This window comes from Manis javanica, chromosome 17, assembly GCF_040802235.1.
Source record: "Manis javanica isolate MJ-LG chromosome 17, MJ_LKY, whole genome shotgun sequence".
NCBI lineage: Eukaryota > Metazoa > Chordata > Mammalia > Pholidota > Manidae > Manis > Manis javanica.
Window position 1 is genome coordinate 38,833,784 of NC_133172.1, and position 23,047 is coordinate 38,856,830.

Consider the following 23,047-nt stretch of genomic DNA (forward strand, 5'->3'; position numbering starts at 1 on the left):
GATACCCTTAGGACAGTTTTTTCACTTTCTCTTTTAAGAGAGAGGGTTCAGCATTGCTGATGTTATAACTGGACCTTAGTTAGGTTCACCATTGACTCAGTCTTCTCCACTTACTCCACCTGCCTCTTTTACTTTCTCCAGCCCTATTTGCACCTCCAGAAATGCCAGGAAAGAACCCAGGGCTCTTGGCCCATGGCTGTCCTTAGTGGCTGCCAGACTTTGGGTAAGTCTGAGCCAAAAGCCAAAAGCATTTTCCCTGCTTTAAAATGGGAACACCCCTGACCTCTGAGTACTCAGTATCTGAATCTCACCGGCCCCAGGTGCATGCAGTGAGCAAACGTCAGCCTTGTAACAGTTACACATTAGTTCCTTCTCAAACACCATATCCCCACCCAAATCGGCCTCTGGATGATTGTCACATGCTATCAACTTTAAACCATGCAAATGGAAAGCAAGCAGACTGGCAAGCGAACTACAAATTTTGCACCAAGTATGGAATTTCAGGAAGTTAATGGAAGTAGTGCTGTAGGAATGGAGCAGCAGCTGACCATAGAAGAGAACATCTGTAAGATGGCAGCGTCCTTCAGAAGAACTGACTATGGACAATCCAGAGTGACCCCTGGATGTGAAACCCTCAAACACTTTTGCAAATAGCACCCTCCTGTTAGCCAAAGTCGATTCTCTGCTCATTTTAATGTGTGCAAGGTTGCAATCATAATCTAAATATTGTTAATCATAGGTTAAAACTAATTTATCTTAATCACTTTTCAGTTTCTTTTCAAGATAAAGACCGTCTCCTCCCCTTATCTCTGTGTATTTCTGGTCCTTTTTTGGATGGGTTCACCTCAGTGGGCCTCCCAGCGTACAGGATGTGTTGAGGAGAGGCCATCCCAGCGTCCACCGCCCATTCTCCGGGCAAAATGTCAGACATTCTACTCCCAAGGGAAAACAAGCCCCACAGCCACTGGGTGCAAACGGGAGCGAACAAAGGGGAAACTGAGGCCCGGTGAAGGGCAGAGACTCGCTGCTCCACGGCCAGTCGGTGGCAGGATTGGCACTTGGCAGAATGTAGGTAACAAAATGAACAGTTGGAAAGCACGCTCCTCCACGTGCTGAGCCCGAAACAGGCGGTGCCAACTTCTGTAGCGCCTAGTACCTCGTTGGCGCTCGGGAAACCTGAGGAGGGAAAGACGAGGCCCATCAGGTCCCCTGACCCTGACTTCCGTCCCCCCACCCTCGGCCCCAAGCAGGGGTGGGGCCTCCGCCCGGGTCCGGCCCAGTCTCTAGCAGAATCAGCCACCCCGACCCGCGCCCCTCGCCCCAAAGTCCGGCTGGTGCCCCCACCCCGGCAACTCGGCGGGCCGGGGTCGCTGCTGGGTAGCAGCTTGCCGGGGGCCCAAGCGCCCCCGCCCGCCGTCTCCTCTCCCTCCCCTCCCCCGGGACGGGAGGAGGAGGAGACTCCGCGGCCCTCCCTCGGCCCTCCCGGCGGCGACCGCAGCAAGCCCCGTGCCCGCTCCGCCCAGCCGCGGCGGGTCGGACGTCCGGAGTCCGCGGGACAGCGGCCGAGGTGAGCGGGAGCTGCAGTGCAGGGGACGGAGAGCCACCGTATCCCGGAAACTCTCTCCAGGCCGCTAGCCTTCGGCGGGAGGGAAAGGGTTACGTTGGGGGGCATACTGGATGAGAGGGGAGCAGCAGAGGCTCCCGCGTCCGCAGCAGCCCCCAAACTCAGAGAGAACTTCCTAGCCTCCTTCCCGGGCTCCCCCACCTCCTGGGGCCCGGGGCCTCGGGTGCCGAGGGGCTGCCGGGGGAGGGGAGGGCAAGGCCGCCTTCGGAATGCAGCGGCCCGGGGCTGGACGAGAGGGGGGCGACGGGCGGGGGCGGATTTGAAACTCTCCCGGGGGACCCAACGTAGTCACCACCGCGAGTGCGGGATGGACAGGCGACGCCGACCAATCGGAGCACAGCGCCACTGCCCCAGGCCCTCGGCGGCTGCCAATGGGGGCCGCGCGGTGGGATGGGCGGGACCGCGCTGCACCGAGTCGGGAGCCCCGTCCGCCTTCGGCTTGCCGCCCACCGCCCGCCGCTAGGGGGAGGGGGACGGCTTGCTGGACCCGGGAGGCTGGGGGTGGCGGTCGCGACGGGGACAGAAGTGAAGACTTAAGGCGACTCTTGGTCGTGGGAAGGCAGAAGCGAATTTCTGGAAAGAGTTGGGGCAGGTGGAACGGTGGCTCAGTGCGAGAAGGGCGTGGGCCTCAGTAGCCCCACCGTTCTGGTGGAGCCAACGGGTGGTATCTGGCAAGCCCATTCCCTCCGTGGGGTTTCTGTTTCTGTTATCTTAAGTGCGGGTTGTGTGTCCGGGTTGAATTGGTTCACATTGGCACAAGGCCTGCCCACCAGTTGGACAGAGCTTTTAGGAATCTTGTTAGTGCCTCTTGTCATTGTACAGGTAAAGGAAACAGGTTCAGAGAGGTCAGGGAGTTTCAGACATCACACAGCATGCCAATGCAAAGCTGGGACTTAGTGGGGTTTGTGCTGTCCAAGACTGAATAGTTCAAGGACTTGTTGAAAGGCCCAGGGCTGGGGTCCTGCCCCGTGAAAGGCTCCCACCCCCTCCCATACCAGCTATGCTTTGCCACTTGGTCTGGTGCCTGAGGATTGTATCCATAGGTGCCCCCAGGGCGTTGTGCCCTTCAGATACACATGACCCAGGAGGGGAGGCATCCAATCCTAGCATTCCAGCACCCCACACACAACGCCTCCTCCCACTTTGCTGCTGGCCTTCTATGAGGCTGTGGGCAAGTAGCTGCTCCTCTGAGCTTCAGTTGGCCCATTTGTAAAGAAAGGAGTTCTACTCTGATCTAGCTTTGTGGCTCCTTGGTCTGAGATGGGGGGACGTGGGCTGCCTTCCCCAGAGCCCAGCTTGGCCCCCTCCTCTCACCCTCTCAGACCTGTCCTGGAGGTTTAATGGCTGGAGCCCAGGCAGCGGGTCAGAGGGACAGGTGCCTGTAGTTTGTGGGCTGACCAGCCTTGGACCCTGCATTTATCCAATCAGGCTGTCCTCTGTGGTTTCCTGCCGGGCTCTGCTCCCTGCCCACAGCCAGGGCTGTGAGCGTGGGCCAACCCCAGAGCCCCCCTGAAAGGTTCTGGGAGGACATAGTTGGTTTCTGTGCTGGGGGAAAGAGTTGGGCCACTGGGCAACCCTTAACCCCCTCAGCTGGCCCCCATCCAGCTTTCAGCATTGCTCACTCCTCTCAGTGGATATTGAGTGTCATCTAAACCTGCTGGGGACAAAACAGAGTTGTCCCCCTGTGAACCCATTAGGCTTCCTGAGTAAAAGGTCTGACCCCTGACCATGAGATGACCTCTGTCTCTGACCTTGGCCACAGACAGGCTCAGACATTTGCCTATCTGGGAGCCTGGCCACAAAGTGACTCTTGATCCCTGGGATGGCTCAGCCTTCCTGGTCACAAAGGGACCCCTAACTTTCCATCTTCCATCCGTCAGCCCTAGTAGCATTTATACAGCACCTGGTGTATGCTGGGCCCAGTGCTGACAGCCAGTGAGACCAAGATGCCCTTGTGGACTTCACAGTGTGACCATTGCTAAAGAACAGGGGGGTGCCATTGCTTTGGAAGCACTATCATATGTGTAGAAGGTCAGCAATGGCTTCCCAGAGGAAGGGAAGCCAAGGGTGGGTCTTGAAGTATGTGTAGGAGTTTGCTGATGGGGAAAGAGAGACAGAGACATTCCAGACAGGTCCATGAGCAGCAGGAACTGTTGTGCACTTTCTGCGGACAGGGTTGATGAGGGCCTAGCCTAAAGTAAGTATCAGATCAAAACATTCTTGTTTCTGTCCTAGAGTGGGCCAGCAGCTGCCTGGGGCAGTGAAGATGGCTGTGGAGCTGGGGTTCAGGAGCTTTGAGTCCCCCTCAAACCTGCTGCCCAGCTAAGGGGACAAAAGGTCATGGTTTATCCTTGTACTCCCCACCAGCCAGTTTTAAGCAAACCTTATATGCAGGGCCTGTCCTAGAAGCTCTGGGTGGCACAACTGTCTGTCCCTTCTGGGCTGAGGGGAGAGCCTCTGCTGCTGGCCAGATCTGGCTGTGGAAGGTTATAGGGCTGTGCTCCCTAGGTAGGGATGGGGCAGGGGGGATCAAAGCATTTCCTGGAGGTGGTAGAACTGAGCTTGAAGGATGGGTGGGGGGGTTCAGACTCTGAAGGGGGTATTCTAAGTAGGGGGAACAGCCTGAGCAGAAACCCTGAGGGCTAGAGCAGGAATAGACCTGTCTGGCTGGTGGGGGGCCAGAGAAGGAAGAGTGAGGTGGGGAAGGCTCCCTGGGGCCTGTGGTGGCTGGTCCCTCCTTGATCTATTCCTTGGATGGGGGGTCACACCCTGGGAGGATCAGGAAACCACCCCCCCACGCATATATATGCACACTCTGGTGGGGAAGGGTAGCTGGAGCCTCTCTCTCTAACTGCAAGCCGAGCCTCTGTGTTGCATCTGATTCTCGGTGAGTGTGTACATTACCAGGGCTGTGTGAGTGTGTGTCCCCAAGGCTGTGCTATGTGAGTGGGGTGGGGGTGAGGGAAGGCATTGCTAGGAAAGGTCTGGGTGCCCTTGCATCTATGTGGGTGTGCAGGGTTCCTGGTGAAGTGGGGTTGGGTTTCTCCAGAAAATCAACCATGGGACCCACCCTGCACACACACTCCATGGGACCCTGGACCTGCAGGAGGACTGTTCAGAGCTCCTCTGTCCCCACTGCTCCCCACCCTCCTCCCCCAGTCCCCAGAAGGGACCGGGCTGGCTGCTGGAAAGGGAACAGTAGTTGAGTCTGGAGCCCACCCCTGCCTTTAGTGTGGGCACCTGGAAGCCATTAGGGGCCTGGGTGGCGCCTGCCCTGCGCCTGCACAACAGGCTTGGGATTCCTGGAAGGAGTGGGCTGCCCCCTCCCTGCCAAGCCCCATGCCAGGCGTGGCAGCTCTCAGAGAGGAAGTGGCTGTGGCCCCCTCCCTGCCACCCTTTCAGTTCAGGACCTGCAGGAAGGGCCTATCAGACTGGGACCAGACCCCAGGACCTCCTCAACACCCCCCATTCCCAGCACAGTTCTGGCTGGGCTGCCAGACTGGCACTGGGATTTCCTGCCTCCTCCCCTCCCCCACAGGCTCTCACATTGTTTTTCTTTTCCAAGAGCTTCTCCATATGGAGCTGGACCAGGAAAATGGGGAGAGAAGGAGTGTGAGTGTACATTTGCAAGTTTGTGTGTGGGCATCTACTTGTCTTAGAGATGAGTATCTTTGCACGTGTCTGGGTGTATCCATCTATGTGTTGGCATGTATATGTCTACAGGTGAGTCTGTGACTATACCTACAGGTGAGTGTTTCTCTGTGCATCCGTATAGTTGTGTCTGCACATGGGTGTGTCTCAGAGCATCCATGTGCCTGCCCATGTCTCTGTATCTGTGTTTATGTGTCAAGGATTGTGTGTGTGTGTCTACAAATGTATCTAGGTGGGCAAAAATGTCTGTGAATGCACATGCCATTGAGGCAAGCCTTCTCATTGTGCAGGCAGAGACTGAGACACAGAGAAGGCCCTCAGCCTGCCAGGGATCCCTCAGGGAGTCGGTGGCATATGGGAAACCAGAAATTGGATCTACAAGGCTCAGTCTGGGTGCATAACTTTCTGCAGGTGTATTGGAGTTGAGACATACGAGTTTGTGTGTATGGAACAATGGGTGGTGACAAGGCATCACCAAATACTCCAGTGTCCCAAACTTGGACTATTAAAATGCAAATTCTCAGCCACACACGTACTGAACATGACCCTCTGGGGGAAGTGAGGTCCAGAAACTGCCTTTTAAAAACAAGTGTCTAGATGAATCAAGAAGAACTGGGCTTCCTCACCCCTGCAGGTGAAGAAGCTGAGGCCTAGAAAGGGGCAGTAGCTTACATAAAGTTGGTGAGAGAACTGGGCCTAGAGCTGATGCCTGGTGAAGGCAGACAGACAAGAAGCAAACAGCAGAGGGACAAAAGAATATAGGAGAATCACTGAGCAGCAATGAGGAACCGAGACGCTAATAGTCACAAAGTCAAACCAACACTGGTCCACGTGGTGATGTACAACCTGCAATGTCTGATTGTACAGGCGAAAGCAAGAGCAGGCAGAGCAGTGGAAGTGACCAGCGCTGGCATTGCCTGGAGATAGGAACAGGGGAGGAGGCTGGGTCACTAAGGGTATCTCTAAGGGTGAGATTAGGACCTGCGACCAGGAGCTGAGCAAGGGGAGGAGGGATGGCATGGACAGTGGGGACAGTGGGATCAGTGAGCTGTAGCTCCTTTTGGGAAGGAAGAATTTGGGGAGATGGGTGAGCTTGGAATTGACACTAGTGAGAGAGAGGTCACAGCTACCGGTAATAACAAAGAGTGGGCCCCTGGCATGATCAGGTTTGAATTTTTAAAAACCTACTCTGGCTGCTGATGTTAAAAATGGATTTTAAGTGGGTGGGTGGGGAGCTTGGACAGGAAGGGTGGTGGCTACAGTCACCCAGGTGGGAGATGATGGTGGTGCCTTGACTGGTTAGTGGCAGGGTAGGAAGAAAGTGGATAGGTATATATGATGGGTGGCAGACAGACTGGCAGGATGTGGAGGTGGCAGGCTGCAGGGGCAGGAGATCCTGGGAGGAGGCAGATTCCAGAATATCCCCCACAATGTGAAGGAGCGAGGAAATTCTCTTCTGCCAAAGGGGCATCCACAGGGAGAAGCTGGTTGTGGGGGAGTGAGAAGGTGAGTTCCATTTTGACAGGCTGAGTCTGAGTTGTCTGAGGGACACCCAGGTAGAGGTGCAGGAGATTGTGGACGGCAGCCAGGGCTGGAGGGAGAGATGTTCAGGGTTACTGAGGACATGGCAAGAAGGCTCAGGTGGGGACAAAGAGAGAAGGAGGCCCAGGACTAGGCGACACCATCAAGGGAGAGCCCAGCGTGCCCCCTCGGAGGCGATGGGGGTCATCCAGAGAGTAGAAGGAAACCCCGGAGAGTGTGGTGTTCTGGGAAGAGAGTGATCAAGAAAGCAGGCAGGATGAATGGTGCCCAGAGCTAGAGAGGGCACACTGGTGAGGGCTGAGACTGCCCAGTGCTAGGGCAGTGGGGCTGGAAGCCAGTTTGGCATAGCTGATGAGAGAAAGCAAGGGAGGTAGACAGAATGGAGACAGCAAATGTGGACCACTTGATGGGCCCTGGAAGGGGGAAAAGGGGGTTGGTGAGAGGAACATGCCAGCAGAGACTCCAGCAAGGGTGAGGCCCCCTGGGAAAGGGCATCATTGGCAGGGATGGGAGAAACTGCAGGGTCAAAAACCTCCTTTGACCCAAGGAGGGAGAGCCCCTCTATCCTCTTGGGGGCAAGGACAAGGGACTTGGGGCAGGACAGGAAGGGAGTGCCAATCTGGGGGGGTTAGAGGTTGGAGGAGGGTGAAGAGGGGGCACAGGGGGTTGACCAGGCAATGTCGGGACCAGCCACTGTGAAGCACCACTTTCCCATGGTGCTGAGAGTCCCACAGGCACAGCAATGGTCAGTCTCTTAGAAAAGGAAGGGATGGCCATCAGGGCAGGGCCTCAGGGGCCGAGGTGAGGCTCTCTGGGACAGGCGCAGCAGAATGGGGGAAGGGAGGGCGTGATGACAGGAAGGGCTGCAGCTGATGGTCAGCACAAGACCGCAGTGGAGGGAGAGGGTGGGTGGCAGGTTAGGGATAGAGAGGGACATGTATCACCTCTCTTAGGGACTATGGCCCATGAGTAGCAGAGCCCAGCGGTGAAAAACCTCCCTGCACCACACACCCACTGCATGGCTGTTTCCATCACACCACCAGGCACGCTTGTTCGCATCTGAGCTCTAGATAGCGTATCTGCATGAACTCTGGGGCTTTAACCTTGCTGAGCCTCCTTTTCCTCTTTGGTAAATGGTGATCATTTCTCTTGAGTCTGTTGAGAGGAGATAGTTCACAGCAGGCCCTGGGCATGGTACCTGGCCTGTAGTTGGTCCTCCACAAATGTCACTGTCATTGTCATCATATGTTGGGACTGAAACAGTGGCCAGGAGCCAGTCGCTGCTCTCATCAAACTCACAGTCTGGGGTGAGGATGGGGAGCGTACAAGGACATAGAAATACGGTACAGCAAGGCTGGTTAGCATAGTGATGATAAACTATAGGGACGTGGGCCAGGGCTAGCCACCTGGCCTGATGTGGTGCTGGAGGAATTCTAGGAGGAAGCGACATCTCAGATAAATTTTAAGGATTAAAGGTCTAGTGGAAGAGGCAGGGAGGGGACCATCAGCAGGGGTAGCACAAGCCTGCTGCGTTCTGGGTGGAGATGGGGAGTGTCGTACCCCATTCAGTCCAGGACAGCAGATCAGAGTTTCAGATCAGCTGCCGTTGCTGCAGGGTGAAGGGACTGGAAAGGGGAGGCCGGAGACCAGTGGTGAGGAAAGGGTTGTAGGCCGTCGCTCACCACTTCAGCCTCCCTAGTGCTCTCCTGGAGCAGACCACTTTCTCTCCTCTTGCCTTTGCCCATGCTGTTCCCTCTGCGGGTCACTCCCGTCGCCCGGCCGATCTTACGGTTATCATCTGTGATGACCTCCGCACCCTAATAACGGTTGTGTTCTCCCACAGGTCCGAGGAGACAGTCCCCACCCGGCGGCTGGGAGAGAAGTGGGTAGTGGTGGCCATCATGCTCAGTAGTATCACTTCCAGCACGCGTCTCCCGCGCCACCCCTGAGTTCGGCCGCGAGTCTGAACCCAGGGCCGAGGGACTGCCCGCCCCCCGTCCCTCCCGCGCAGCGGCACCATGAGCCACGGGCCGAGCCCCCGGCTGACCGAGTCCCCGCAGCTGTCCAAGGGCGGCCTCCTGACAATCCTGGGCAGCCCATCGCCCGAGTGCATGGGCCCGGCCGACTCGCTGCCGCCCACCCCGCCCAGCGGCACGCCCTCCCCAGGACCGCCGCCCCCGCTGCCGCTGCCCCCGCCGCCCGCGCTACTGGCGGACGGGGACTGGGAGAGCCGCGAGGAGCTGCGGCTGCGGGAGCTGGAGGAGGCGCGGGCGCGGGCTGCGCAAATGGAGAAGACCATGCGCTGGTGGTCGGACTGCACTGCCAACTGGCGCGAGAAATGGAGCAAGGTGCGCGCCGAGCGCAACCGCGCACGCGAGGAGGTACGCCAGCTGCGCCAGCGTCTCGACGCGCTCAACAAGGAGCTGGCGGGCGCGCGGCGCGAGCGCCAGGAGGCGCAGGGCGAGTGCGAGGCGCGGGGCCGAGAGCTGGCGCGGCTGCGGGGCGCGAGAGGATCCACCGACAGGACGCCCGATGGTCCCGAGACTGAGCCAGAGCGGGAGCACGAGCCGGTGCGCGACGTCGGGTCGGAGAGGCCTCAGGGCAGCCAGGTGCTTGGCAAGGTTGGGGCTGCTGGGCGGGGCCTTAGCTCTGCTCTAGAAGTGGGAGGGGCTGATGGGCCTGCGCTGAAGTGGAGGCAGCGGGGCCCGCGGGGGATAATGAGGGCTTGGTCACCCAAGACGTTTCAGTCTTCCGAGTCGGGCTCTGCCCCGCGGGGCCCCCAAGTCACTTCCCATCTGGAGACCCCCACGGCGGACAGTCCCAGGTTCTGGAGGTCCCTCCACTTTCACACTCAAGTAGTCAGCAGAACTTGCCTAAAGGCATGCATTGATAGCAGAACTGAAGCCCTGATTTAGTTCAACTTGAATTTGCAAGAGAGGGAAACTGTTATAACCCTTATCTATCAAAGCTGAGGGGTGGGGTCTTGTCAGGGCACTGGGAGCCCAGAGGAGGTCTCTGATCCAGGCTTTGGGGATGGGGCCTCACAGAAGCTTTCCTGGAAGAGGTCCCGTATAAGCTGAGACTACCAGGAGGCAGAGGAATTAGCTGTGATGAAAAGTGCAGGAAGACATTCTAGGCATGGAAGCTGCCTGTGCAAAAGCAATAGTAACGGCTCCCATCATTCAGTGTGTGCCTACTGGAGGGCTAAGCTCTGCAGGTGTGCTGTGTGGTCAGTTCTCACAGGAGCCCCTGAGGTGTTTGCTTTAGGGACTAGGACACCGAGGCACAGAGGTTAAATACCAGTGGCTCCCTGCTGGTCAGTAGAGTTGCTGAGTAGTTGAACGGAGGTGAACTCCAGAGTCCATAGTAATAATCAGTTCGGCTGGAGCATAACAGTGGGTGTGGCAGGCAGGCCTGTCGCCAGCAGGCCATCTAGAGGTAGAGTCCAGGCTCAGGTTGTTCCCAGATCCATTTCAGATGGGCCAGTTCCTCCACTTAAAATTCTAGGCTGCCCCCTCCCACCCACTAACGTTACCAAGCCTCCTCCACCCTTGTAGGCTATAATGGGCACTTCTGCCCCCTAGTGGCTGAAATCCCCTCTTCCCTAGGCCTGCCTGGGATGTGGAGGTTACTTTCATTGCTCTTCTGTGTGGCAGGCAATGTGCTTTCCTTGTTCTGGTTGTCAGTGACAGTCCAGGAGGTAGCAGGTGCAGCAGTGGGAGGTACTGCACCTGAGCTACAGTCTGAATTTGCTCTCCAGGCCAGCTACTAATGTGCTCTGTGATCCAGAAATCCTTTTCCTCCCTTTCCCTATTTGTGAAATGGGGCTTTAGAACAGGTGGCGTCCAAGGCCCCCAGTGAGACAGTCTGAGATACAGGAGTAGAATCTCTCCTCGGGGCATCTCAGGGCCACTGTCCCAGTCCAGATAGGGAAACTGAGGGTTAGACAGGGAAGGGGCTTGCCCACACCCTTCTGGAAGGGCTCTAGAGGAAGCCAGGCTGGAACAGAGGCTATGGGGTCTCAGGTTTGTGGTTGGAGGCAGGCCTTGGGGTTGGGCAGGGGCAGGCTGAAGGGACAGAGGGGAAGGGGAGGCTGGAGGGGAGGAGGGAGACTTGGCATTGAGTTAATAATCCCTCATCATTTCCTGTCTGGGAGCTGGTTTCTGCTCACAGGGGCCACCCTACTGGGCCTCTTTTACCATGCCACTTATCTCCCAATGCCTTAGTGTTTGCACCTGAAAAATGGGATCTTAAAGTCAGAATTCTTTTGAGGGAATCTAGTTCTTATCCATTGTCAGAATCCCAACTTCTTTATTTATTCATACCCATGTCCTAATATATGATTGCACAATTCCAATGACAGGAAGCTCACCACCTGTGCTGGGAAATTTTCCAGGATTTCCTGGAAGAAAATTGGTGGCTGACAATGCAGATCTGGGAGGTGAAGGGGAAGGCCCAGAGGCTGGTGTGTCCCTCCTTCTCCAGGGATGCAGAGGCAGACTACAGAAGAGGACTGTGGCCCTGAAGGGCTGTGTGACTTGCCCAGGGTTGCCCAGCAGGCTGATCCTGATCCAGCGCCTGGGAGAAGCCATGAGGAAGGCCAAGAGTGTGAGGGCTCACCAGCCACTGTCCCAACCTCCATCTTGTTCCCCACAGGAGTTGGAGCTAGTGGAGAACCTGCTAAAGAGCAGACCAGAGGCACCTGAGGGATGCTGGGAGGCACGCAGCGTGGGGGCTGGGGGCCCACGGGGCAGCTTGGGCCGCCAGGAGCGCAGCCGGCTGCCCTGGGAGGACACAGCCACCATTGAGGAAGATGCATCCAAACTGACCGCCCTGCGACTACGGCTGGATGAGTCCCAGAAGGTGCTGCTCAAGGAGCGAGAGTGAGTCCCCGAGGCAGGAAGGGGCCAGGCGGGTGGGCCACGCCATGCCAGAGCACCCTCAGAGCGTAACAATCAGTGTCAGAGAACATGAGACTCACCGAAGGCTGATGGTATGCTTTAGGCTGCATATTGGAACTTTAGAGCACTGGTGCTGTACCCAAGGACCCAATGCAAGTAATTTCTATTAATTCAAATACTGCATATTGGGCATCTGCTCTGGGTCAGACAGTATGCTTGGCAGTGAGAATACAGCCATAAGTAAGACCCCAAATCCCTGCCTTCATGGAGCTTATGTTCTCGTGGGGAGAGAGTGCCATGGGCAAAGGTAAAAAGCAGGGCAGGAGGGGCAGGGAGGTTGAGGAGTGGTCGCTGAGAATTTGGTTTTGAACAGGTTGAGTTTGAGATGACAGGTATATGAATAATGAGTGTGGAGTTCATGTGACAGGTCTGGGCTGGAGGTAACAGCGCAGAGGTGGTGCTGAAAACCATGAGCTGGGGTAGGTGGAGAGGAAGTCATAGGATGGAGCCCCACATTTACAAAGTGGTTAGAGGGGAAGGGAATCAGCAAAGGAGACAGAAGGCAGCCCGTGAAGAAGCAGGGAAGCAGGGAGAAAAAAACTGCCTCTCAGAGGAGGCAGTGATCAGCTGGTCCAGCAGGAAGAGGACTGAGCACTGACCAGTGGATTTAGAGCTTGGAGGTCACCCATGACCTTGCTTAGGGCCCAAGCCTGATTGTAGTGAATATTGTGTAACACCCCCTTTTTCTGTCCGAAGATTAAATACATAGACAATATATAACCTATCTACACACATAATTTTTTTTTAATCAACATAATTCTTTGTGAAGATGAAGGCAGAGATGAGGGTGATGCTTCTCTAAGCCAAGGAGTGCCACCAATGGCCAGTCACCCACCAGAGAGGCTCGGGGAGATCTGGGAACAGATTCTCTCTCCCAGCCCTCAGGGGGAGCCATCCCTGCTAACACCTTGATCTTGGACTTCTGGCCGCCAGGGTTGTGAGACAGTAAATGTCTGTTTAAGCAAAACAGACAAACAGAAGTCAACCTGTTGTACTCACTGAAATACAAAGTAGAAATGAAAGGAAAACAGTTTTTAATAAAATATGTGTATCATGACCTGGACATGTTCCACTAGAAAGAATAATGAAGCAATCACAATCTGGCACCTTTATATGGAGGGATAGTGATGCTAACAGGGACAGCTATGTAGCACGTACTCCAAATACTGTGTAGTACTCAAGGCACTGTGCTGGAGCTTTTTGTGTATTGTCATGTAAATCACCTCCCAGCACAACTAGAAAAGCAGCAGGGTAGGTGTACAGAGTTGACAGCATACTAGTGGTCTTGCTGTGGTGATGAGATTTCCCAAGCGAACAAAGCAAAGTGCAGTCTTCCCTCAACTTACACAGTGAGTCTGCTCCTGGAAAACTATGTTAGGACACAAGGTGCTTTCTGTTTATATGGGAATCAGAGTGAGGTTCTAGGCTTGGATCATTTTCACCCCTAGGGATGTCCAAGGGGACATGCCTGCATTACATGGGGTGCAGGACAATTCCTGGATGGGCAGGATATCCTGGGCATGTCCCCACCCACTAAATGACTCCGTTATCATGACAACCAAAAATGCCCCCACAGATTTCTATCATGCCTCCTCAAGGGTGGCCTTGTCTCCTCTGAGAACCCCATGTGAGAGGCACGCGGTGTTAGAGTCTCAGAAAGGGAGACCAGCAGGCAGGCTCAAGAGGTGCAGCTTGCTGGGGTGTGATAAGCACAGCTCTTGTACCAGGGCCAGGAACCCTACTGTTCTCCACAGCACCTCATTCATGTTCTGGACGGAGTGCAGAGTGGAGATCCTGGGAGACCCACCCAGTGATGTTGGTAAGAGGGGACCTTTCCACCCAAGAGTCACTGGATAGTGTTTTCCAGCTTTTCTAAATGCAAAATCATGTGTTCAAGCCAAGCTTTACAGGGACCCACAGGATATGAGACAGGAACAGGGGTCATATTTGGCAGCTGAGCCTGGGGCCCAGAGAAGGGGAGGTTCGTGCCCAGCAATGGGCAGTGCCCTGGAGACCTCGTTACCTCCCCACAACATGAGCAGGTACAGCTCCAGGAGAAATGCAAAACTGGGGTGCTTGCCCCAGTGTGGGGTGCCTTGAATACCAACGCAAGGACTTTGGACGTGGGCACCACAGGTGTAGACTGCACAGGAGCACTCTGAGCAGAGGGCCCCGAAAGGCTCATCCCCATGTCTGCCTCTCTTTTTCCCCTCCCCAGGGATAAACTAGCACTGAGCAGGAACATTGAAAAGCTGGAGGGGGAGCTTAGCCAGTGGAAGATCAAGTACGAGGAGCTGAGCAAGACCAAGCAGGAGATGCTCAAGCAAGTGAGTCTTGGAGACTGGGGGGCTGCCTGGAGGAACCATCATTGTGCTGTTGGATTTCACCATGGGAATGGAAGAAAGAAGGGAATTCATTCATTCCTTGGCAAGCACTGGCCAGTTGCTATTCATGGTTCTGGTGCTGGGACAGGCAATGTCCCTGCCTTCAGGAGCCCCTCTTGTAGGGGTTTTGAGTCCACTCTGGGGACTCAGGGCAAGAGGTCAGGCTGGGTAGCCATTACTGCCTCCTGTGCAGGTTTGGACAGTAACCAGGCAAATAAAGTCATAAGCTATGAAGCAGTCAGAACTGAGTAAGAGAGATAGATCTCTTAAGTGGTGGTCAGAAAAGGCCTCTCTAAGGTGACATTTGAGGCAAGACCTAAAGGGGTTAGAAGGAGCCATCCTCAAGAAGAGTTGGGGCAGAGTTCCTGGCAGAAGACACAACAAATGCAAAGGTCCTGAGGCCAGAACAAGCCTAGTGTGTGCAGGAAACAGAAGCCAATGTGGCTGGAGGATAGCAAGTAACAGATGAGATTGCAAGGGAAGCTAAATCTCACTGGCCTTTGCTGACCAGGATGAAGGGAAGAGTCTGGATGTAGCATTCATTGGCTGTCTAGTTTGTGAGACCTCATTGAGCCTCATGGCATTCAAGGAGGATGAGTCCTGATATCCCCATCTTATAAATGGGGAAACAGGCTCCAGCTGGCAGAGAGGGGATTCTACCACCTCACTCTGGGGAGTCAGGGCAAGGGGTCAGGCTGGGGAGCTATTACTGCCTCCCCTGCAGGCCCTCTTGGCCACTAGGGGGCGCGGCCACCCAGAGAAAGCTGGATAGTCTGCATTTCCTCCAGAAGGTGGATCACAGACCTCAGAGCCTGAAGCACTGTCCTGGAAGGGAACAAGACTGACCTTAGGGCAGAATCTCTTAGGGAATCTCTGCTAATATAGATTCCCAGATCCCACTCTCACCCTCCTGAATCAACATCTTTGGGGGGGGTTAAATCCAGGAATCTGCGTTTTTAATCTTTTCATATTGTGAAGTATGATCATTTGCAGAAAAGTGAGTAAAACACAAATGTTCTGTTTAGCAGGTAAGATTGTCTTTTATATCTGGCTTCTTTTCACTCAGCATTATGTGCTTAAGGTTCATCAATGTCACTGCACCAAGCGGTAGTTTGTTGGTTTTCCTGCTGTACAACAGGAAAACGGTGCTATGTTAAAGCATGTCAGGCTATTCTGATGTGGCTAACCCCACACCCACATGCAGACCCCTGTTCATATCCCCTGGATGCATCCAGCCAGTGCACACTGAGGGCTACACTGTGCAGAGACCACACAGGGCCCCAGAAGTGGACAGATGAGCGAGTTCCCATTCTAGTGGGGAGTGGGATGGAGAGGATAGGGGCACCCTCTCTGGGCAGAGAGGATAGGAGAGGCCTCCCCAAGGAGGGAGCATTTAGGCCATGGCCTGAGAATGAGAAGTTAGTCCTGCAAAATACCTGGAAAGTGTAATGGGCAAAGGGAACCATGTGTTCATGAATCCTGTAGACCAGAACTTCGTGTGCTTAAGAACTAGAAAGGAGGCTGCCATACCTGGAGGGAACTAAGCAAACAGAGATGGGAGATGAGGCTGTGGGGAGATAGATGGGCAGGGGCCCAACCATGCAGGGTTCTTGATACCATAAGGAGGGATCAGCCTTTATCTTAAGAACTCGGATGAGTATATGATTGGATTTGTTTTTTAAAAGCTCACTCTGAGCTACTGTTGTGGGGAATAGGATGACAGGGGGCCAAGGGCAGACGCTGGGAGGCTAGGTGGGAATGAGGTAGGAGGTGAGATGTTGAAAGTGACAGAAATAGTCAGATTTAGGGTCTGTTCTGGATATCCTGGTGGCCCATTTGGGCTTCACTCAGGCTCCTTGCTGAGCACTCCTGCACCAGCACCCATCCCCCAGAGCTGGTTCTGGGATACTCCCGGGTGGTGCTCACGTAACTAGGCTGTGCTGTATCATGCAGCTCAGCATCCTGAAGGAGGCCCACCAGGACGAGTTGGGCCGCATGTCTGAAGACCTGGAGGACGAGCTGGGTGCACGGTCCAGTATGGACAGGAAGATGGCTGAACTGAGGGGTGAGGTGAGGCCACCAGGAGGGTCTGGGGCTTGGGGTACCAGGGCCCTGTTTCCATCAGCTGGAGGAGGGCAGGAACCAGGCTCTTGCACTAAGTGGGGGGACCAGCCACACCCCAAGGGTACTCCAGTTTGCAGAGAGCAGGCCTCTCCCACACATAGACCAGAAACACCCTCACATCCTGCACGTCGTGAAATAAGCCCAGGTTAATTATAGCCACTGCAGCTGGACCTGCTTCCTGGAGCCAAAAATGGCCATGGGGGAGGGGGAGAGGCAGCATCCAACTCAGGCCCTTCCATGCTGTCTCCCTCTGGAGCTCTCATCCTGTCCTGTCCTGCTGCAGATGGAACGGCTGCAGGCAGAGAACGCAGCTGAGTGGGGTCGCCGTGAGCGGCTGGAGACAGAGAAGCTGGGCCTGGAGCGGGAGAACAAGAAGCTCCGGGTGCAGGTTGGGGACCTGGAGGAGGCGCTGGCCCGGAGGCGGAGGCAGACAGCCAGCGCCCTGGACTGCGACCTGCGGGCCAGCCAGGCTGCACTCTTCGAGAAGAACAAGGTGGGGCAACCCCACCTCCCCGTCTTTCCAGGGGACCTGCTGTGTCTGCTCCAGCCCCCAAGGGGACAGGGACCCCAAGTGACAAGGATGGAAGTGTTGGCCGCCCTGGAAGCTGCTGCTCCTGGCTCTGGGCCAGGCTCAGTGATAATCACTGTACCTCCATTTATTGAGCACCTACTGTGGTCCCAGCTCTGTGCCCATGCTTCTGTCTATTATACCACTTAATCCTCTCAACAGCCTTTTTATTTACCCAGCAAGTGTTTATTGAGCACTGACTGCACAGGCTGTGTTCTAGGTGCTGAGGACACAGCAGTGAGCAGACAGGCTGGATGTGACCTCCCCTCGTGGAGCTGATGGCTCAGAAGGTGCACACATTGTCTTCTCCATCAGCACGCACACTGATCCCACACCCATGACTGCTGGTGGGAGGAGGAAGACCAGGGTACCTGACTTAGGGCCAGGGTCCTAGGATGGCTTCCCCAAGTCAGTGACATTTGAGCTGAGGTCTTAAGGAAAAGCAGATGTTAGCTAGTTGTGAAATGATTGGGAAATAGCATGAGTAAATGTCCCACAGTGACACAGACATGGAGTTTTGGAGGAACCCTGGAGTCCATTGTGACTGGAGGGGAGTGGGCAAGGGGACATAGTAGGAGGTAAGGCACCAGCTGGGGGCCCCCTTGAAAGAGTAGGAGGTAGGTGTGAGCAGGTGGCAGTCGGAGTACTCACTGGCTGCTGTGTGGAAGGAGGCCACTAGGGAGTCTGTCCCTGTTACCTGGGGCAGCAAGAGATGATGGGGGCTGGAACAGGCTGAGGTTGGTAGAGATGGAACGAAGAGGATGGTGTCAAGACACCCTTGGCCTAGCCCCATCTTCCAAAAGTGAAAACTGAGGCTTGGAGAGACCACAGAGCTCAGAAGTGGGCAACTACTTTCCTGGCTGCTCATCTTCTTCCCAGATTTCTGGCTTCTGATCTCTTTCCCTGACTCCCCAGCTGAGCTTATCCCCAGACCCAGGGCTTTAAATGCCATTTATACACCAAAGACTCCAGACTTCATCCCTCTGCAGAAGACCTGACAGCTCCAGGGGCCTGCTGGACATCATGCCATTTCTATTGGCACCCCAAAGTTACGTGTCCATAGTGGAGGCTCTGAGTCCCCCCACCCAGTGCTCTCCCCTCACTTCCCACCTCACCAGATGGCACCTCTGGCCTCCAGCTGCCCAACCAAACATCTGGTGGTGGTGTTTCAGATGGCAGGTGGAGAGATCTGGAGAGAAGGGGCCCCAGGGCCCCAGAACTGCCTGGCCCCAGGGACCGCCTGGCCTGGCGCCCTCTGACCCTCAGCCCATCCCCCTTGGTGCTCCCCTGCAGGAGCTAGGAGACCTGAAGCATGTGCATGGCAAGCTGAAGAAACAGTTCCAGGAGAAGGTGGCAGAGTTGACGCATGCCAACCGGCGGGTAGAACAGCATGAGGCAGAGGTGAAGAAGCTGCGGCTGCGGGTGGAGGAGCTCAAGAAGGAGCTGGCCCAGGCTGAGGATGAGGTGAGGCCCTGCTGGGGCCCAAAAGGCCACCTTCCAGCCTCAGCTGGGGTAGGAGTGGCCGCTAAGTCCACAGCACCTGGCACATGCCTGACTCTCAGGAGGTGCCCAGTGTAGAGTGGGTGGACAATGGATGAGTGGTAGGTAGGTGTGTGTGTAGTAGAGTAGGAAGAAAAATGGACAGACACACTTATGAGTGGTTGAGCCAATTAATGGGTGGATGAGTCATTGGCTGTGTAGGTGCTTAAATGGACAGAAGAATGACTACATGATGGGTGAACAGACGGATGAGGGAAGAGGTGGACTGATGGATGGGAGGATGGATGGATGAGAGGTAACAACAGATCTGATTGGTGATCGGCTGGACAGATGGGTAGATGGATGATGGATGAGTGTGGATTATGGAAAGGTGGATCACTGAGTGAACAGGGGAAAGATGAAAAAATAAGCGACTGGACCAGTGGGTAGAAGGATGAATGGAGAAAGAGGGAAAGAGGGACAGAAGGGTGGGTAGATGGGAAGATACATGTGTCTGTAGTGTGGAAGGATACATGAACAGGGTGAATGGGCAGCTGATTAACAAATAGTGACTAGGTAGGTGGCTATCTCCATAGGTAAAAGGTATTTCCGTGGATGCATGGGCAGGTGGAAAGATTGACATAGATGGCTCAGTGGGTTGATGGATGGGTCAGTAGCTTGGGGCATTGGAGAATGGGTAAATTTGGAAAGGAAGGACACTAGCAATGGAGAGGGGCAAAAGGGGAGCTTCCCTATAGGAGGGGGGCCTTGGTCTAGGCCTTAAAGGAGCTTCCAGGATTGCTCTGCAGGAAGCACATTCCCACAGAGGAATGGCAGATGGCCTGGCCCAGCCCAAGCTGACTGCCTGCTCCCCCCATGCTTGTGTCCCTGCTCACCCCCAGCTGGACGAGGCCCACAACCAGGCACGCAAGCTGCAGCGGTCGCTGGACGAGCAGACGGAGCAGAGCGAGAACCTGCAAGTGCAGCTGGAACACCTGCAGTCCAGGTGGGCCCTGGTGGGAGGACCAGGTTCCAGGGGGGAGGATTCCAGGCCAGGGCAGAGAGACCTACAGCCGAGGGAAACTTCCCAATCATGTCGGAGCCCCAAACTCTAGCTAGAGGGGAAGACAGAGAAGGAGGAGATCCTGGCACCCTGGGGCCAGAATCCTGTCCCCTCCAGGCAGGAAGGGCCAGGGCCAGGAAGCTGGGGAAGGGAGTGCAGGAAGTGAGATCAGCTGTCGGCTCTGGAATTGTCCCCTGTGGCAGGCAGGTGGGCAGGTGGTAAGAGGGCCAGGAGGGTGGCTAAAGAGGTCGGGTCCAAGGTGGGGCAGCAAGTGGGGCCCAGGGGTCTGGGGAGTCACTGATTAGAACAAGAAGCCCCCAGGTCTCCAGGCTGGGGTGACCCCAGGCCAGCCAGGCTCAGAGGGACTGGAGGGCAGGGAACACAGAGGAGCCCTGACCCTGACGGCAGACAGAACCCCCTCAGCGGCAGAGGACAGGCTGCCTCAGGGTGGGAGGATCGCTCCCAGCACACTCTGCATCCCTCTGCTGTGCTCCTCCCCATCCGGGCACTCTGTGAATCACACGCTCTCCCTGCTTTTACCCAGAGCCATAAGGGGACAAAGACCTTGGGGTCCAAGCCCCTCCCTGCTTCACAAGCCCCCACTGCAGGAGTATCATAATCATGGTGCTGACCGACTTCCTGTGCCAGGCCCTAGCCAGGCCCTTACCTGCCTCCTCTGATTTCACAGAACAGAGGGAGCCTGAGCTGTGGAGCCAGACTGCCTGGGTAGTGGGGCTCTGCATTTAGCAGCTGTGTGGTCTTGGGCCGCTTACTTAACTTGTCTGTGTCAGGGTTTTCTTATCTGTATAACAGAGACAGTAAGAGTTCTTATCTCATGGAGGTTGTGAGAATTGTATGAGCTTATGAAGCCTTATAAAAATCTTCAAGGGCTGAGAAACTGTCAGCTGCTGCCCCTGGGGCAGCAGGTGGGAGGTCGAGGGGGTTGTACCTGGGTCAGATACTGTGGCCCCGGAATCATGCTCCTGTGAGAGAGGGGAAGGGAAATATATCTTTTCTAGGGGGCTGTCAGATGAGGAAACTGAGGCACAGAGCAGAAGTCCTTCCATGGCCACACAACCGGAGGGTGGTCAGGCCAGGTTGCCTCCTGGCCATCTGCCGTCTGAGCCCATTTTGCTGAATGTGTGTTATGTGCTACCGTGTGCCGGGTGCCTGCACCTAAGAGTGTAGGCAGTGGAGCAAGACATGACAGCTGTGTGACATGGCTGACCCAGACTCAGTTTCCCCACCTGCCTGGGATGATACCCATAGAGTTGAACAGGGGCCCAGGTGGGAGTCCAAGTCAGACTCAGTGCCTGACCTGCTCCACCCACTCCATGCCTGCAGCACACACTCCTCAAAAGGGTGCCTTGCCCTGGAGCTTTCCTGCAGTCTGGGCCACATTCTTTGGGAACCATGAACTCCCAAAAAACCATGAACTCTGCTCAGCCTCTCAAGTGCTTCCAGTGGGGAGGGCAGGGCCGCCAGGACCGCTGCCTCATTTTATTTTCCAACTTTTTGTGCTTTAATGTTCCGGGGACAGCTCACTAAATCACAGCACAGTAATGGAGGCCCCGTCTGTGCCCCTCCCCGCCCTGTTAATAATTCATGCCTTCCAGTAAGATGCAGCCAGCAGCCACTCTGCAGGGGGATGGGCATTTCCTCTACCTGCTCTTCTTAGAGGCCAAGTTTACCTCGTAAATTTTGGCCTTAGGAATTTTAATGTGGGGAAGAACTAGGGCAGAGTGCTTTCACACTGACCCTGGGGGCAGAGGGAACTCAGATCCACCCACCCCAAGCTCTCTGTCAAGGGTCTTAGGAGCCTGGCTTGGGTTCGAATGCTGGCAGCATGACTTTAAGCAGCTGCCTCTCATCTTCAGGGGCCCCCTGCCCACTCCAGAGCCAGCACCCCACTCAGGGCCCAGCCCCACTCCCTGCTGCCTATGAGATTTCAGGCAAATTATACAACTGCTTTGTGCCTTGGTCTCCTTGTCTGTAAAGTGGGGGTGACAGTACCACCTCCTCATTTTCAGGGCCTTCTGGAAGGAGGATGTGAGATGAGGTAATGTGTGTAAAAGGCACCTGGCACGGGGTAGGCTTAGCTGCTGTCAGCACCAGCTGAGGAGGCTCCCGCTCTGCTCCCCTGTCATGGCACCCACAGGCTCCGCAGGCAACAGCAGAATGTCCCCCTCTTCGGGAAGATCCGCAGTGCTCGCTTTGGCACCGAGGAGGCTGGAGACGGAGCCAGCGACCTGGATGAGGATGAGGACCTGCAGATCCAGGTGGCCTAGAGCTCCCAGGGCTGGGCAGGACTGGCCTGCAGCCACAGGCCCACAGGCGCTGGACTGGTGCAGCTGCCCGTGCTCACTCTGGGAGCAGACTCCGCTCCCTGCCGCAATGACTTCCTTCTCTCCCAGGGTGCGTGTCAGTGGTCCCACCCTGCTGATACCCCGTGAAAGGGAAACTGTGGCCTATGTTTTATATGTATATTTTATATATATATATATATGCATTGGTCCTTGGACCCATATAAACACAGGACCACTCTAAGGCCCAGTCTCGGCACCCCTCCCTACCCGGGACCTTCATGCAGAGAGCAGTGGATGTCAAGGGAGAGCTGTTGGGGCCCCAGCCCAGGCTGCCTTGGGGAGGACCTGTTCATAGTGCATTGTGATAAACCCGGTCTTTTGTAATAAATGGAGCTCGGGTTTCAGGGCAGAGGCCTGAGAGTGTCGCAGATCTGGGCAGGCTGTGTGGGGACATCACCAGCCTGTACCTGGCACCAAACCTGAGCTCAGGACTGTGAAGTGACTTAATAAATGATTGTGAGAAAGAAGGAATGAGTGATCATCTGAGGTGATCCAGCCCTACTGAGGGGGGAAGGAGAAGGCATGGTGCATGTCTAATCTGGAGAAGAGGAGACTTCAATTCTGCTACCAAATGGATTCAAATCTGCTCCTTATTGCTTGTGCATCCTTGGGGAAGTTACCCTCTCTGAGCCTCAGTTTCTCCATCTATAAATTAGCCATCTCTTAGAGCCATCAATGAGAATTAGATGAGTCTATCTGGAGTTCCATAAAGGTTAGTTATTATTGAATACTTGAAGGTATGCCCTGAAGAGGAGGATCTGCCTGCTGAGTTCTGCAAGCAATGAAGTTCAGGCGAGTGGTAGTTTATCCAGAGGTAGGTATAAACACAATAAATAATAAATACTTTATCTTCCCCCTAACCCTGCTCTAGGTAGTGAAATTACAGGTAATTTTAACTTTGTTTTTGATATTTAATTTCTAATCCTTCTGTAACCAACAGATTTCTTCAATCTGGTAGAAACAGTTATTAAAAACACAGTAGCATAATTTTTGAGTCTTTGCAAACTGAGGTCACCTTTGAGCCACCTGCCCTTGATGAGATGCCTTAGATGAATTCTCAGGACCAGGGGACCAGGGCCTGCTTTCTGTTAGAATGCATAAGGTGGTGAATTCCCTGTGTTCAGAGGTGTGCAAGGAGCAGCTGGGACTCTGAACAGGAGCCTAGCACCAAAGAGAATGAAATTCACTTGATAAAGGGGCTCCCTGCTGAGGGTGGGGAGCTGCACTCACTCACTTCCTCTCTTGTGGCCCAGTCTGAGGGACCACTGAGGCTGCAGTGCTGAGC

At 55.2% G+C, this 23,047-nt stretch overlaps 1 protein-coding gene across 3 annotated transcripts; it reads left to right on the plus strand.

The window, feature by feature from the left end:
* The first annotated feature begins 1,320 nt into the window (after positions 1–1,320).
* On the plus strand, positions 1,321–22,229 carry CCDC102A (coiled-coil domain containing 102A). Of its 3 annotated transcripts, none has more exons than XM_073225666.1 (9): positions 1,321–1,567; positions 8,661–9,426; positions 11,474–11,700; positions 13,997–14,105; positions 16,116–16,232; positions 16,570–16,779; positions 18,148–18,318; positions 19,236–19,339; positions 21,427–21,469. In XM_073225666.1, the coding sequence occupies exons 2-9, from the start codon at positions 8,836–8,838 to the stop codon at positions 21,452–21,454; spliced, it is 1,557 nt and encodes a 518-aa protein (XP_073081767.1). In that variant the 5' UTR covers positions 1,321–1,567; positions 8,661–8,835; the 3' UTR covers positions 21,455–21,469. The 3 variants fall into 3 exon arrangements, with proteins under 3 accessions (XP_073081767.1, XP_073081768.1, XP_017532346.3); XM_017676857.3 differs by lacking the exon at positions 21,427–21,469 and adding an exon at positions 21,555–22,229 and having other exon boundaries at positions 1,329–1,567; XM_073225667.1 differs by lacking the exons at positions 16,116–16,232; positions 21,427–21,469 and adding an exon at positions 21,555–22,229 and having other exon boundaries at positions 1,322–1,567.
* Positions 22,230–23,047: the final 818 nt, after the last annotated feature.